Raw genomic sequence first — 17,986 nt, 5'->3', positions numbered from 1 at the left:
ACCTCTACTCCACTTGTTGGGCTGGGTTAGGCATAACCCAGCCCACAAGTGCGGGGGAGTGTAAAAGTGTCACATCTAAAGATGTGGGCACTCATGCCTTGTTTATAAGGCTAAGCTCACCTCTTACCACCATCAAGGCCTTTTCCTAGGCTTGAGTGGGTTGGGCCTAGCCCACCTGCTTGGGCCTAAGGAGAAACAAAGTCGTGCGGGCCCGATCTATCAACGGAAACCGGACAACCCAAAGCGGACAATATTGTTGGTGTGTATGGGGGTGTGGATTTACAACATATTGAGGGAGGGTATTGGCACCCAACAATTTAGTAGTTGCACCCACATTTTTTTGAAACAAATGCCAATACCACACATCTGGATTCTGGTGGGTTTGTGGTATTTGTACCCTTTTGTGTGGGCACCGCTTTCAATTTATTATATCTCCAATTTTTAGTGGACAACTCAACATACGGAAATTACTTTTTTGACCATTCTTTTCACCTTTTTACATTTTTACTTCGGCCTTTCCTTGGCAGGGAGATAGTTCAGTTGCTATGTGCAGCAGCTACGGCACCTCCAGCGAGGCCACTCCACCTGGAAGAGTGAAATCGCCATGGCCGCCGATCTTCAAATCACCATGGGCGCCGAACTTGGTAGGGAGAAGGAGAGATAAGTTCAGTTGCTTCTCCTTTTCTTCTCTCTCATATTCCTCTACTTCCTCATCTCTCCTTCTCCATCTTCAAATCACAGTGGTGTTCATCCATGAGGAGAATTGCCGTCACTGGAGATTTATCGCCGTCGCTAGAGAGTCAGCTCTCCTATCCCGATAGTCATTGTCTGATTGCATCTTTTAGTAATTTTCCAATTTTAATTAGAGATTTAATTAAAGATTAGACGAGTGCTCGTCATTGGATTTTATTAGATGCTTCTCTCCATGCGTGAAATTGTTTAAGCCATTGAGCAATACAACAATATACTTTTTGTTGGCTCATGGATCATAGATTTTAGCAATTTATTACTCTCCAATAATACACTTATATTGACTTAAATTTGATGGGGCAAACATGGGGGAAGGGTGTTTGGATTGCCCCCATACTAGTTTGCTTTTACTGAAACCTGACCCACACCAACGACTTGTCCTCCAGAGTAAAGTTAAAAAGTGAAAGAGAGTTAATCGCGAAAGTGAAATCGCGTTCGACGCCACTGCTATCCATGTACGATTGATCTGGCATTACCGATCGAAAGACCATCGTCCACTGTTTTGATCACTCAATACACGAACTCGCCTAATAGGGTTTTTATATATTTTCTGGATCTTCAACCACAACACACAGCGCTTCCATTCTGTGGGTTTTGTTGTCTTGCTTCTTTCATCAGGTTTCTTTCTTGTCTTTTTCTCTCTGCGTGTTGTACATATGCTTGAATCTGGTCATCAGGCTTCATTCATTAGGCTTGATTCGTGCGATTTTGATTCACAATCTGTGATTTGATTTATTGAATTTTGAATTCATTGATGTTTGATCATGAATCTAGCTAGGATGATACTGGATCATCGTTCTAGCAATGTCAATTGTGTATTTGTGTGTGATTGTATGTAACCTTTGCTACTTATCTTTGCATGTGGTGGAAATGCTAGATCTGTTGATAATTTGGCTTCGAATATTGTGGGTATGTGATCTTCTTAGCATTTTTAGATATAACTGAATAAGGAAGAAGTGAAGATACATCTGTATCATTTTGTTTCAAATCAAAAAGATCATCCTTTAATCCATAACCATCTTTTGTTTATCTCATAAGAAGATTTTGTGAATTTCGAGTCCCTTTGTAAACAAATTGTTTTCTTTTATTAAATCTTGAAATCATTTAATTTATCTAGTATTTCTTACTATTTATATATTTGTCTATTATCAGGTTATATTATAAAAGCAAAGTGGTGAAGATCTATTGCATTGAAGCTGGATAGGTGGAACTTTTTATTTATGTGACTGTAATTAGCTCTACCATGTATAGCTATAGCATGTATAGATATAAACTATAAAACTGTGCACATGTGAACAAAGTCGATCAGAAGAACTATGATAGCAACCTACAGGAACAGGAAGGGGCAGTATGAATTCAACAAGTATTTTGGCAGTGATCCGACTTTGTCCAGCACCTTCTTGCGACAAAGAGAGGAAGCACATGCAAAAAAATCAAGTAAATAGTATTTACCTTTGACAGTGATCCAACTTTGTCCAACACTTTCTTGTGACAGAGAGAGCAATCACATCCAAAAAAATCAAGTAAATAGTATTACCTTTGCTCAAAACTGCCTTAGTATTTTATTGTTGGTTTATGTTGTTTTCAACAGATTTTGACAGTTTATTTATACTTTTCCCTCCAAGAAATGGCACAAGTGAAGCCATTAGAACATCCACAGTGATAAAATTTGTGCACATACTCTAAATTTCCCTAAATTATATTCTCTCTCATCTCCTCTCTCTTAGGTGGCACAATTTAATTGGGTGAGTGGATCTTACAACCTGCACTATTCATCAACACTTCATACATTCCAACACTCTATATTTATTTTCTTTATTTTCTCTCTCTTCCTTTTTCATCATCTCTCTTCATTATTCATCAATTATCATAAACTTCAAAGATCAAGCATGAACTAATTTTTCAAGTGTCATTTTTTATTATAAGTGTGCATGTAATACTTAATTTATCAATGAATTATTATCTCAAATACCCATTGTGAATATCTAACACTTAATTTATCAAAAAAGTATTATCTCAAGTACTCTAAAATAATCTCATTGTGAATGCTCTTGAACTTTAATCATTGTAGAGAAAACTTATTCATGTCTTACCACATCACATATGCATATGTCACAATGTGTTTTGTTGTCCTAAACAATGGTAAAAACCATTGCAATTGCCCCATCATGCTTGACTTGATTAAGGCAAATGCAACGGTGAAGTGGTATTGGGCCAACAAAGATGTTGTCTTTTGCTGATGTGGTTGTATTGTAAAATGTGTTTTGCTTATGTGGCTGTATTGGGATAAGTGTTTTGCTGATGTGGATGTATTGATATTTAATGTTTTGGTATAGTTTTGTTGTGGATAATATGGAGGAATGAAATGTTGTTGGGTTGGGTGGAAAGAGAGAGTGTGTGGGAAGAAAAAGTGTATAGAAATTTGTGTTTTGCTGATGTGGCTGTATTAGAATACGTGTTTGACTTGACTTTTTGTGTAATAGAGGTGGGACCGGGCCAACAAAAATGTTGGCCCAGTAAATTGTTTCTTATTGCATTTGCCCTTAGCGAGAGCTCACCACAAATTGGTAATGGGACCGACCACAAATTGGAGAAATAAATTAAAAGCGAGGCCCACACAAAAGGTGCAAATACCATAAATCCATCAGAATCCAGATGAGTGGTTTTGACACTTGTTTCATAAAAATGTGGGTGCATCTACATCAACTTAAAGATAAATATTATTTACACCCCATTTTTTATTAAATACATCCCATTTTAATATGTTTTTAAAGAGTTAATGAAATGTATTTAATAAAAAATTGGGGTATAAATAATGTTCATCCTACTTAAATTGTTGGGTGCCAAAGTGTCAATACCATCCCCTTGTTTATTTGACATAAGAAAGCGAAAGATGTCTCAATCCCGTCCTTGGACTTTGGAGCCTCAGTCATTATTATTATTATTATTATTTTATAAAAGCCATTGTTATTCTTACTTAACTCATTATTTATATCTTTTTATCATATTTTATTTAGTTTACAGGTATTGAAATGACACTATACTTCTTTTTGGCATTGTTGTTATTTTTAAAATCTCAACCACAAAATTTATGGAATCACAAAAATACTTAACACGTGGCAGAGAATTTACACCTCACGTTCCTCTTCAACTTTAGAAAACACAGACAAGTATGCAGATGCCTGGACCATGGTCGCTATTAAACACAGAACATAGCAGTGCTTATATTAAATATTAGTGAGTTTTTGACCATCAGACCAGCTGCACGGTTGATATTAAACAAAGGTACATATTGACAATCCATATGATTATGATACATTGTACGATGTGGGGTTCCAAATTTATGGGTAGGGGGGCAGCTGACAGCGAAAATAATTAATTTATAATTCAAACTTAATAATAAATATAATTTCCGAATGACTCAGTACAATTCTTTATTGAACTCAACTGTCAAAGTCTAACGTAGTGCCCGTTTGGCACATATTATATTGCTGCAATATATGACTGTAGTACCATATATGGTATTTATGAACTAAATAGCAATATGTGGACTCGGATTCCAAGCATGTTCATGACAATTTATTACCCAATTTGGAATTGTCCACTTTTCAACCGTTTCTAAACAATTTCATAACCCACCTATTACTTTACCCTCAAAGTTGTCCTAAATTATTAGTATACGAGAGAGTCCATTTGACATTGTAGTCATTCACGTGAAGCTCCACTTTCGTGTCAAATTTACATTTTAATAAATAGGTGTCAAATTTACATTTTAATAAATACCCTCAAAATGTCTTAATTTACGTTTTAATAAATATGTGTCAAATTATTTGTTCATTAAAAAATATATAATTATATTTTAAATATTTTTTATTTACTTATTAATGCCATAATTAGTTTTATAAAGTATTTACAATTAAATTTGCTATTAATTTAAATTTGTTACCACTTAAATGTATAATATACCCCTAGACGTAATTTGCACAATAATTAGAATATCATATATGCTATCAGCAAAAGTTGCACCAAACACTTACCAGCATTTTAGGAACCATTTATGCTATTATTTATTACCACCATTTATCATTTGTAATATATGTTACAATATATGTTATTGTCAAAATTGTGCACCAAACGGACCTGTAAATTGTTATTGGATTGAAAAATGAAAAGTTAAGTTTGGTTTAAGTAAAAGAGTTAAAGTGAGTGAGAGTTATGAGAGGTGGACCAACTCTACTTCTCATTAATTGGATATGAGGTAGAGTTAATGAGAGTAGAGAATAATAAAAAAGAGTCATTTATTTGTTTATCCAAATCCCTAATATGAGTTTCAAAAAATGAAGAGAAAATAGTTATTTTCTTCCACCTCACAAACTCTCTTATGGATAAATAAGAGAGTAGTCGAGGAGAGAATTTACTCATTCAATATTATCTTATTAAACTCTTCCTCTTCAATCTAAATAAGGTGGAACACTTGCCACCTATTTAACATTTCTTACTTAACTATCAAAAAAAAAAAATGTATTGGTTTTGCACCCACCGGTTGGTGCACTGGATTCGCACCCTCAGTCCAAGTTAAAGAGTCCCTATAAAAAATTAAAAACGGCTCCTGAGGGTGACAATGAGGGGGTGTGGGCTCAGCATTTTCTGGAAGAAGGGTCCGCCATTTTAAGGCTCCGCATTTTTTGGACAAAGGTCGCGAGACATCTTTCGTGACAATGACAGTGGGCTCAGCATTTTTTGACAAAAGTTGCGAAATAATTTTAAGGCTCCACACAATGCACACCAGCTGTTCGAGTCATTGTCTGATCGAAACCCGTCAAATTTACCGTCAACAATCTACACCCATAAGCAATCATGTGGTTCACGCGTTCGATTTGTACATGCAGGGGCGGAGCTAGGAGTTGTTTTTAGGGTTATTTACTGAAAATTTAACTAATTTCTCATTGATCTTCCCTTCTTGATTGTTTTCTTTGACGGTGGAAAACAAAATGCAAGGCTTTTGTCCTCTTCATATTTTCAACGCATGGAACTCACTCATCGTTCCCTCGTGATCGTCATTACCATGGGTTTGTTTTTGGTGGGGTCTTCAAAAGCTGGACAATCATTCACCGTTGTCATTCCAGTGACGTGTACATTTTTAGCATGAACTATGATATCTTGTGGTTGTTATGTGTTCTTGAAATGGAGAATAAAAAATAGAATTATGCTTGTTGGCTCTTGCACTCTGAAGTTTTGTTAAGTCCTGCATAAGGATTTATTTTGGTAGAGGAAAAGAGCTACCAATAATTACTATGGCACGGGAGAGCAAGAAGCCGCTGTTGGAGAAACGTTACTATGAGAACTGCCCTGGCTGTAAGACTGATCTACTCAAGCAATCAAGAACAGGCATACCTGTTCGAGAGCTTGTTTCAATATGGATTGCTTTGCTTTGCAATGGTTAGTGCTCCTTTCGTATTCTTTCTTGACCATAAATATTAAGATATTGTATTTTCAAGTTTCTCGTCTTTGTGTGTATGGATATCAAAAATTGTTGTATGTTAACATCTAGCTAGACTGAATTCAAATATAGCACAGAATTGGAAGATTGAAGATTTTTGTGCAAAAGGCTGTTTCAATTATTGGAGATCCATCCGAAGTTGTATACATTTTTGTTCTGTGATCCGTGATATATGACAAATAATTTGTTAAGTTAAAGTCATAAAAGTGCTGATTGTTTCTTTGTCAATATCCTTTTGTATTGATTCTCTAGCGAATTTACATTGCCTTATCACCTAATTACTTCCATGTATACTAACTCTGGTATCTCTACTATGTCGAACTTTTGCAGCTCTTCCAGTATCATCTCTCTTTCCATTTCTTTATTTCATGGTAAGTATAAACAAATTGAATTTACGACTTTTTACCAGCCATATAGCTCTGAATATTAGAGAGGAAGATGTATGGAAAGCCATAAGTTTCATATGTACTAGAGTTTATGCCTCTTTCTTACAAAGCCCTTCCAACAATACTTGATACTTGCAGATAAGGGATTTCCAAATTGCAAAAAGAGTGGAAGATATAGGTTATTATGCTGGAATTTTGGGTAAGCTTATTTTTCTATATATATAATTGCTTATATTTAGTGGCATATAATATTTTTTTTGAGCGACCTAAAAAATTTCTCAAGCAGGGATCCTAAGTCCTAATAAATTCCTTTTTATCTTGAAGGATCATCATTTATGTTTGGCAGAGCATTGACATCTGTCTTATGGGGTGTCATGGCAGATCGATATGGTCGTAAACCTGTTATAATTATGGGAAGTTTCTCAGTGTGAGTTACAACATTCTTCGTAAGGATTTTGTTTTTATACTTCGGAAATAAAGTTGAGATGTTATGTATCCTTTTTCTTAATTAGCTGGATCGTTGATTGGTGTCAGGGCTACTATCAACACTCTATTTGGCCTTAGTCTTAACTTGTGGATTAGCTAATTTTCTGAATCGTTGATTGGTGTCAGGGTTATTTTCAACACACTCTTTGGCCTTAGCCTTAATTTTTGGATGGCTATTGGTGCAAGGTTTCTTCTCGGGAGTTTTAATGGTTTACTGGGCCCAATGACGGTGATATTTTGTACCTAATGTCATAAACATCATCCTCATTCCTAAGGATTTGGTTGAAAATATGTCGAGCATTTAATGTTCTTGTTTCTTATGCTTCTCTTGAATTGATATATCAAAGAAATAATATCATTTCTTCCATGACCAGGCTTATGCAGTTGAAATTTTCCGGGAAGAACATCAAGCTTTAGGACTCTCAATAGTGAGCTTACTTATATCTGAAAGCTCTTTAAATTGTTCCGCAGTATCAGAGTTTGAGTCTTCTGAATTAATTTCAGGTCAGTACGTCATGGGGTATAGGCCTGATCATTGGTCCCGCGCTAGGAGGTTTCTTGGCCCAGGTAATTCTATTTTTTCGCATCATAAGCTCAGAATATACAAAGATAAGTCCATCATCTTAGATTGCTGTATTAATGTACCCATCTCTCATAAATTCTAACGGAAAGTAGCGCTAGAAGTCTGCACCGACTGAAATTAGTCTCACCTACTCCATTCAATGGTCTTATCTACTCCCACTCACCTACTCCATCCATTGTCTTTCTGTCACAAGTTTATATATTAATGTGTACGAGTGTATAATCAAGTAATGAAATTAAGGAGTTATTGTGTTTTATTCCTTTCTCTATTTCTCTACATAGTAAATATGCGTGAGTGATACCTCACCTCATGTTTGAGTAATATATATATAGTAAACAAGGACAGCTAGGTGAAGCTAGCTATACAATGTGGGACTAAATAAAAACAAACAAAGAAAGCTATACATAGCTATTCAAAAGAAGCTATACACAGCTATAAACTGATATATTCAGCATAAAATATAGAGAAATTATGGCAGCTACTCATGTAGGATTAACTTCCATAGTTGGACAAACATATGACATCTTTAGCTTCAAACAGTAATCAAATGTTAATGACGGGCTTGTTTGCACCTTTATGCTAAATTCTAAAATTTTCAAAGTTGAATTTGAAAACTTTTGTGAATGCATTCAGATTCAGAGATTTGTCTTCAAATAGTTTACAGATGTAACAAATTCCATTTGAGTCTCTCTCTCTCTCTCTCTCTCTCTCTCTCTCTCTCTCTCACTTTTCCCTATCTTTTAAGCATTATTCTTCTAATATTTTGTGGATGATTCGGTATCTCAGCCAGCAGATAAATATCCAAGTATATTCTCTAAAGAATCTTTGTTTGGGAGGTAGGCTGGCTTTTACTGGTTAAGTTAGGGTTTGTGTTATGGCTTGAGTATCATACATTTGTATTTTCTGCTAGCACTGAAATTATGATGGTATTCCAAATCTTAAACCCAATACAGATTTCCATACTTCTTACCGTGTTTAAGCATCTCGCTTTTTGCGTTGGGAGTAACCATTGCTTCCTGTTGGCTGCCGGTATGTATTTTACTTGCTTTGGAAACGATGTAATTACTTTTTACTGTTTTGAATGACTTTGATTACATAATCAACATTATCTTCAGTTTGCTGCAGGTTCTTTGTGGGTACTAACTGTCACCAACATAGTACACCGTCTAATATTTCATTTTAAGAATTAGAGCATTGAAAGTGAATTCTATATCCCCTTATTTTCAAGAAAAGAAAATTGTATCCTTGTAGTGTGCTAATCTATAAAAGATATGGAAAAACCAAAATCCTAATTGTCACGTTCTGTCTATTGAGCCGGCTTACCATGGAAATTGAAATTGGTTCGTTAATGTTGCCAACCATCCACAACAAAAGGACATCATATCTATTTTAAAATTTGATTTAGGTGCTTAGAGCATACCAGTGATTTTTGGATCATTTTCTCTTCTAAACCTAACAACACTATCCGATTAGATATAGAATTCCTATAAGAAAATATGACATGGAAACTCAATGCTTGATATGTTTTCCACACATTAAATTATTATCATCTTCGTAATCTAAACACACCAAAACACGTCTATGAATCACTTAGATTTTAAGGGATCAAGGGGGCCTATAGTTGCAAAGCTCTACAGAACTCTATAGTATTAAAATAATTGGTTTTAAACTTTTTTCTTTTATGTGGTCCCTATCAGAATTCAAATTTTTTATCAACACCATCCGAGGGCTAACAAGTGCACTACTCCCTGTAGTGCAATACAAGGCACCCTTATCCTATTTTAACTTAACCTTGATGACAAATAACGATATTTTCTACAAGCCATTCATCACCTTAATTTCTATTAGTGAGTAATCAATCTAGTTTAATTTTCATTGTCATTGTTAATATTTTCTTTTCTTTTTTTTTAATTTCTAGTGATAATTAATGTGTGCATTTAAAAAAAGTTTCCTTAGCACACTTGATTTTTTTTTCTAGTTTGTTAGAAGTTTTCTGCTTTAGTAAGTTCCAAAGTAATTCTAAACATCTTGATGGCACGATGAAGTTCTTATTGAAGGAATATATAACATTTGCGTTGCTGTTGTGTTCTCTCATTGTTTTTCCATATGTATGAGCATGGGTCATATGTAATGCTGTATTTGGTTATTTACTGCAATTTTTGGTTCCCAAAAATACTCAATTATTCCAGGAAACATTGCACATGCACAATGAGAGCAATATGTCCCAAGATGGCTTATGTGCTGATATGGAAACTTCATCACATTGGAGTAATGCAAATGAGAAAAAGGATGAAATTGAAAAGAATGAATCAACGTCCAAAGGAAGTCTCATAAGAAATTGGCCTCTGATGTCATCTATCATTGTTTATTGTGTGTTCTCACTTCATGATATGGCTTATTCAGAGGTATATTCCATATGTAATTTTGAATTCTTTAGTTTGTATTTTTATTTAGATTAATATGTTTTGTGTGGATTAATTTTGAATCCTTTAGTTTACATTTTTCTGTATATATTAGGTATGTTTTAGTGTACATGTCATAAGAAATTTCCTCCCATGGCTTTTCCTTATGATGACCACAAGCTTAGTTAAAAAACTAAACGTCTCAAAAGACATACTGTAGAACATTTTCCCTTGTTGCAAGCTCACGACCAGGTTACAGATATACTAAGTGAAACAGATCCCTCTTACAACATTAAGAATTGCAAGTGAAGATACTTCCAAAATTTCTCCGATTATATGGCACCCTTTTGCTACATTACATATGTTACATGACTGTTATACATGTTGCTGTATACATGCTAATACATGTACGTACGAAAGTGATTCGATATTTTTTAACTAAATGAGTTTATTATTACTCCAATAATTATTGTGTAGTTGGAGACAAGATGGAGCTTCTGAAATCATTGTAGGTGCTTTATTGTTGAAAAAAGGGAATACCTTAATGAACAAATATTTTAGAACTTGGCTCAATATACTGTTGGAAAAAAATCAATTTTGCAGTTTGTGCTGTACAAACTCGTGATCTGAGAATCATTGCAATTCATGAGTGATCAGTTTTTCAATCTTTTCCTAGATTCGTTCTCCTGGTCAAGAAACAACCTGAATTGCCAGTTGGATTTATTGGGCCATTTGCTTAAATGTAATTCCTATATATTCCATTGGATCAGGAAGTCACCAATGACATATCATTTGATTTGAATAAGTTAATTTGAATTGGTATGATAAACAGATGCAACTTGATTTTATTTTTGACAGTGTTGATTAAATCAGCTTTTTAATAATGTAATTGGCTTTTTACAAGGCAACCCTTTTCTTTTGTTCAGATATTTTCACTGTGGGCTGAGAGTCCTAAAAAGTTTGGGGGTTTGAGCTATTCAACTGATGATGTTGGAAAAGTCCTTGCAATATCAGGTACAAAGTAGATTCTTACATTATTTTACATCTACTTAACGATTCTAATCATGCTATGCATTTTTCATTTTCTGTGTTGTTTGTACCTATCAATGCTCTCCCTAAAGCTTCTGAAATGCATTCTTCGATTCGAAATGAAGGATCATGTACTTTATCCTCTTCAACTTTCTGAAGAAAATGAGTTCTTCATAAGCATATGACAGCTGACTGCAGGACAGTTTCATTCTTATGCCATCTTTAGTTCAAATCTATAGAACGAGTAGACGATATAGACTTTGTTAATTAATCTATGAAAATAAAGATTTGCCGTCTCTAGTAGGTCAAGTTTTAGGGAAAGTTGTTGTTCTAGATAGTATCAGCGCTCTAGGCAAAAGTCAAGGTCCTTGGCTCGAAATTCACTACCATCCATGTAATATAGTTAAAAAGTACCCCTTCCAAAAGTGGCATTTTCCGGCACACAAGTGGTAGGGGCGTTTGATTTAGTATTCGTAATAGCTTAAGCTTTTAGGTAAAGAAGTAGTTTTACAGACTTTAATCGGGGGGGTAAGAGTGCTACTCTCTCTGGACCCATTAACTAAAGATGGCGATGATATACCTAAATTTCTAGTCATTTGATCTGATGCATCACATGCAATAAGATTCAGTTATGGGAAGAAATGGGAAGCACATAGTATGATTGCCTACCTGGACAAGAGTAAACCTGTTAGAAGATAAATAAAACTACTGGTAGGATTGAGATACCTTAGGTAGCAAGTATACTCTTTTCACATGGACAATTAAGATACAAAAAATGACTATTTTTCTCTGGAGTAATTGCCATATTAGCATATCGAGAGGATTGAGATTGCTCTTCAGAATTTCCAACAAGTCCTTTATGATTGTCTGTCTGCATCATGATGGTACCTATCTTTGATAAAGCAAGTGGGGGAATTTACCTTCCTTTTTGAAAACCTCTTGGAGGGTGTAAACATCTTTATCTAAGCCAAGCTCTTCCACATTCAAGCTTGTTCAATAAGAGAATTATTCAGGGCAAACTGTTATCCAGAGTGGGAAATCCTATTCAAGATCGTTTATTGAGAAGTTAATCGTGATCCAGCTCATTTGTTGGCACGTATCAAGTTTCTTAATAAGCATGTTCCCAAGTGATTAATGAACTCATTTTTTAGTTTTATCCCATCTCTCTGTCGAGCTAATGAACTATCTTGTTCACCACATATTCATATTTTTTTATAGCTCGTTCACAAGTATATAAGTGAGATTTCAGTAGAGTTCATTTTTGCTTTAAGATCGTAGTATTCATTTAGTAATTTAATTATCTAAAATGATCATTAAGGAAGCTAGCTCATGATTAAGCTTTGATCATGTCCCTATAGTCGAGCCCTTCATAATGCAAAATGAAGCATGCTCGTGAACATATATACGAGCTCATTCATGATAACAAAACAATGGCGTTCGTTGAATAACAAAATGACATCATTATTGAGCTTTTCATTGAAGGTACATGTTCACTTACACCCTCTGCTAAACATTAGTTGGTTCTGTGCGGCATCACTTCTCACATCAGCAAAGGAATATGTTGTTATTTAGTTATCCTGGCTCTAGTAATAACTGGTGGGACTTTTTCCCTGTACTGAATGCTGATTAAGATTATAAAAATTGTCATCTAAATAAGATAAATCATCACATAATGTTCTTATACATACCTCCAGTCTGCATTTTTAGTATAGACGGGTTTTCCTCATATTCTTGATAAAACTTTTGTTAGGCCTATCCTTGCTCCTGAATTGGTTACTTGCTTTTTCTTTATTTTGTTATTCTTTATATATATACATTATTTTGTCTTTTCTGCCTAAGCAATGTCAATTATTGTTCAAATTAAACAACTTATTAACAAAATTCATGCCATGAAGAATCCCCTAACTTGGCTAGTTAGCTATCTTATATGGTTGAGGCAATGTTGCATGAATATTAAATTCAATCTGACATGTCATTTCCTTTTCCTTTCCTCAACTTAATTGAGAATGAGTTTACCGAAATATATCTGTGATAATTGTTTCTGTGTGAATTATTCAAGTATTGCTCTTTTGCAATTATATCACATGACTCACTAACTATGCGAAAAAACTGAACAATCATTCAACTATTAGGTCTCAGCCTTCTTGTCTTTCAACTGTGGCTCTATCCATACGTGGAGAGGTTTCTGGGCCCAGTAATGATATCTCGCATAGCAGGGGTAAAATTCGACTCTCGACACTTCATTGTTCTCTTTTTATTTCACCTATTATATACCTACATATTTTTCTGTTCAATTATCACTTTTTTCTATGCAGATTTTATCCATCCCATTGCTGACATGTTACCCTCTTTTAGCCACGTTGTCGGGGTTCAGCCTTTCCCTGATTTTAAATTGTATATCTGCAATTAAGAATGTTTTGTCGGTAAGTTCGTATCATTTTAAATTTTCTTTTGATGCATCTGTAGTTAAGAATGTTATGTTCTACCTATAACCATTTATCAGCCTTCAATCAATTTTTTTTAAAACTTCTCTGACAAATGCACCAGTTATGGTCATGTAATTGTATGGTTTTTAAGTTGAATACTTGAATGTTGAATATTAAAGTTCTCCTGTATCTGATATCTGATTACCTAGTATGGGCATTTGGGCTTATCCAGAGGAAATTTGTGATGAAATCAAATTTTATAGTATGACAAAAAAATTGTTGATGCATGCTTGTGCATAGAAAGATAATCCATTCCTCAATGTTGCTATTGATCTTCTGTACGATGCAACTTTTTTCACATTAACAGTATGCAAAAATGGCAGGTTATAGAACATAACACAATGGTTTTAAAAAATTTGTGGAGCTGTACATTTATACGTGCAGGATTGCAACTGACATCATCCCCAAATCTTACTAGATTGAATTTCACTATTTGTTTGTTGGTTCTCATTGTCTTTTTTTTCTTCGTTGCTTTAGATTCAGGACTCTGCCTCAGATGATGAGAAGCAACACATATTTCTACTGCTACTTTATTAACTGTTTTCCAACTTTCAGTTCTTGGTTTTGGGTTAGGATTTTGTTGAAGGACTTGTTCACTTTCAGCATTCCTGGTCACTATTGGGAAACAAGTGAATTGATGTTACAGCATGATAGTAAAGTAACATCTTTAGTTATTCATTTCCTTGTGTTCTCCTGTATGACTGTATCTACACTTATGGTTTTTGTATCTGCTGGTGTTGAAAAGTCTTCCATTAAAATAAAAGCATACATCAAGCACTACTTCTGGAATTTCTACTCTTTGGAAAGAAGTATAAGTTAGTTGATTTTTCAACTTGCTAAATTCTTTCACGGGCCATTTTTTCTAAACCATGATCTTCATAGCTTGTTTTATGGATTACAATTTCTCCTGATTGTTGTCTTTTTTTTTCCCAAAACTAGGTGTCTATAGTAACTGGCATGTTAATGCTACAGAACAATGCGGTGGTAAAGTTCTTTTCCTGTTTCACTCTGTATAATTTCCTTTTCAACTTTTTTTCTCCTCTTTAGGTTGTGAACTCATCATTCTTCACTTAAGTAATTCTTTAATAATTTAATCGAACGTGGAATAACAGGAGCAACACCAAAGAGGAGCTGCCAATGGCATCAATATGACTGGAATGTCTTTGTTCAAAGCGGTTGGTCCAGCCGGAGGAGGTGCCATGTAAGTATTTTCTTGATCTCTGTATATTTTTTTTCATTTAAGATGGTTTGGATTGAAAATATCGCAGTATTGCGATTGTATAGCTAGTACGATTGTGTCAAAGATGTAGGTATTATCCTTGAAAATGAAGTTGAATGCTCTAGTAAGTACCTTGTTGGAAACTGCAGTATGTGGACTACTATTTATGGTTGATAACATACTTTTTGTGTCTGGGAATGATAGCTCTTTCATGGCTAAGAATAATGACTTTGGCTTTGCCATAATGTGTTTTTGGGACTCTAAAAGGTTTGAGTGTGTAACTCATTCAGCAATTATGTGCTCTGGGCATTGCAGATTTTCTTGGGCACAAAAGCGTCAAGATTCTGCCTTTCTTCCAGGTAGGACATTCACCTACATTTGTGACTCTAGATGTACACTGGCTTGACTATAATGTAGAAACTTATGCCAATGTTTGGTTTTCTCGAGTTGTCTGTTGTCTGTCATCATTTGATCAGTCAGTAGAATGGATTTATAGAGTAGTAAGGTAAAGGGAAGAGAGCCTATTTTAAAGTTAAGATGACAACGCAATAACAAAAAATGCAATAAATCCCTTTTGAATTGACTCATATTGTTGATCTTGTGGGCAACAGTACTGTGTTAGAACCGTATCTGTCTTAGTGGGACCTGGACTTCCTTAGAAAATATTTAACGTGATTGCGAATATGTACTTAGCCTTGGGATTTCGTCTGAGTTCATTACTCTTTGGAAATCTACTGTGACTTATGCATAGATTTGTACATATTCCTGGAAACTCGGACTTCTCTTTTCTTTTTCAAATGTGAACTCTGCTTTCTCATTTGATTTTACTTCCTGAATTCTGGTTCCAATAATGCGTGTGAAATCTCCAAACTTCATCTCCACTCATCAAATATTAGTTCAGTCTTTACTTGTATACTTTTCATCATGTATTGTTTCTAAAGACTGAAGTAGAAAACAAAGAATGATAACACAAAAATGGCACCATAATATTCTTTATGCTCAACATAACGGTATTTTTTTTTTAAATGAACTGGACATTTTGTCAGATGCGGAAACATAGATGCAATTTTTTTTTTTTGTAAATGCAGGTGATCATATGGTTTTCTTCATGCTGAACGTGGTCGAAGCACTTGGAGTGCTAATGACTTTCAAACCATTTCTAAGGCAACGGCACCAATAGAGAACATGGATTGGGATGACGTTGCTTTGCACTGTTCAATATACAATTGGCTGTGTTCAGGGTCATTGTTAGCGAGTATTATGACTTCATTGTTGGACCTATGGTCATACATGTTGATATTAAACCATTTGTGTTATTTGAATGCGGTTTGAATTATGATAATTGAATTTAAATGAGTATGCCAAATTGTATCAAGATATGTGTTATATATGATTACATGTGCCAAGTGTTATATATGATTACATGTGTTAAGTGAGGCTTATGCCTATTCTAAGTGAATTTGACACTTATATGTGCTTGAGTATGGTGTTGGAATTTGTGCTTTGAAATTGACAATATATGTTTCAATTAGGGTTTCAACTTTCAATCTTTGCTTGTCCATAATTTAACCGACTTAAGCCCAAATGATTTGGAACTTGAATCACACATCTATAAGAGTCTAATCTTTGATTTAGAACAAGAATCAAGGGGAATTAAGTGCATTACAATCAGATTTGAAGATACACTTAAATTTCGTCAAAACTTAGGTGTATATGTATTCTTTTGTGAACATGATGAACCAAATCAACTTCGATTGGAATGAAATTCACCATAATTTCTTCATTATGAATAGTTTTGACTAAGGATAGATCGAGAGAATATGTCATTTAAGTTGAGAAATTTTGTGCCCCAACTCTCCAGTGCAAATGTGCCCCTATTTCACTAGTTAACTTTGTTAAGCCATAACTTGTTCATTTGTAATATAATTGACATGAAATTTTTGTATGTGCATTATGTTTGCCATGAACTTTGATCTAAATGCTTAACGGCCAAGTTTCGCTCACTGCCCATAGGGGTTGCACAATGAACAGTAGACTGTACACTTGGTGTTTTATCCGTTTTAAATATATTGAACTACTTGGCTTCATTGAGTGATCAAACTTTGTTCAAATGACTTGAAACTGTGTATGCACATCAAATTATATCTAAAATGATTTATCATATGAGTTTCATGATTTATTGAATCTTAATTTTGTATGATTAACTTAAGTGCATGCTCTTATATGAAGTTCTTTGACCTTACATACAATTAGGGAGTTTTACCTCCTATTTTTTTGTAAGTTAATCATCGTGATCATCATATAAGATTCAGAATTTTGAATAGTGGATTGAGGTTCGGTTTTCAATTATGAGCTTTAGAGCTCTAGGAAATCAAAAAAATAATAATCTTGAGCACTAAAAACAATATAATAACAATCTATAATGCTAACAAAAATAATGGAAATACATTGTTGGTCAAATTAGGTCTTATAAGGTAAAATTTAGACAAATTAACATTTCAAAGAAGCATAAATCATTATTTTTTATATTATTACTTAAATTACATTATTTTTTATTTGTATGGCATGAGAAATCTCATTGTCTATTTTAAACACATTAAAATATGAATAATGCTTGAGACCCCTAAAATTTGACCCCCAAAAGACTCTCATTTAATGTGGAGGGTTGGATGTGAAGTGGGCCCTACATGTGTGGTTTTAATCAATGGCTATTTTAATGCCACATAGATTTTGGGGATTTTTGGGGGTCTCTAGCATTGCCCTTAAAATATTTGTACAGCTAAAGAAATTTCATTATTTTATGATGAACACGTACCTTTATTACATTGTTTCAGCATCTTACTATATTGTTTCTGCTTCTTATTACATTGTTTAACCCTTTTATTACATTGTTTCAGTCTCTTAACTAGACTATTACATTGTTTTTATGGGTGACACTGAATATAATTATATTGTTTCGTTGTATAGATTTGATAAAATTACATTGTACATCTCTGTCATGACGAGATCTAAAAGACCCATGAAAATCCAAATCCAAATCACATTTAAAAACCCAAACCAAGATGTCAAAGACCCAAGAATGAATTTATTCAAATAAATCAAATGCGTATCTGATTAATAAATCTGAAACATATATTCATTTAAA

The 17,986-nt window shown here is 34.2% G+C and overlaps 1 protein-coding gene across 1 annotated transcript; it reads left to right on the top strand.

Moving 5' to 3' along the window:
- Positions 1-5,583: 5,583 nt before the first annotated feature.
- On the top strand, positions 5,584-16,189 carry LOC119990201 (protein ZINC INDUCED FACILITATOR-LIKE 1-like). Its single transcript, XM_038836074.1, has 17 exons — positions 5,584-6,189; positions 6,581-6,621; positions 6,775-6,835; positions 6,961-7,063; positions 7,249-7,351; positions 7,497-7,550; positions 7,627-7,689; positions 8,492-8,541; positions 8,659-8,734; positions 9,895-10,110; positions 11,034-11,121; positions 13,269-13,354; positions 13,452-13,559; positions 14,562-14,606; positions 14,735-14,823; positions 15,157-15,200; positions 15,930-16,189. The coding sequence occupies exons 1-17, from the start codon at positions 6,045-6,047 to the stop codon at positions 16,019-16,021; spliced, it is 1,464 nt and encodes a 487-aa protein (XP_038692002.1). The 5' UTR covers positions 5,584-6,044; the 3' UTR covers positions 16,022-16,189.
- Positions 16,190-17,986: the final 1,797 nt, after the last annotated feature.

Source organism: Tripterygium wilfordii, chromosome 21 (assembly GCF_013401445.1).
Source record: "Tripterygium wilfordii isolate XIE 37 chromosome 21, ASM1340144v1, whole genome shotgun sequence".
Taxonomy (NCBI): Eukaryota; Viridiplantae; Streptophyta; class Magnoliopsida; order Celastrales; family Celastraceae; genus Tripterygium; species Tripterygium wilfordii.
This window is presented reverse-complemented; position numbering and strand designations above follow the sequence as displayed.

Bases quoted from the DNA above. Each gene is read 5' to 3' on its own strand.
- LOC119990201 (XM_038836074.1), top strand. From the start codon at position 6,045: ATGGCACGGGAGAGCAAGAAGCCGCTGTTGGAGAAACGTTACTATGAG. The intron at 6,190-6,580 runs GTTAGTGCTCCT...GAACTTTTGCAG, and splicing joins GATTGCTTTGCTTTGCAATG to CTCTTCCAGTATCATCTCTC. The intron at 11,122-13,268 runs GTACAAAGTAGA...TTCAACTATTAG, and splicing joins AAAAGTCCTTGCAATATCAG to GTCTCAGCCTTCTTGTCTTT.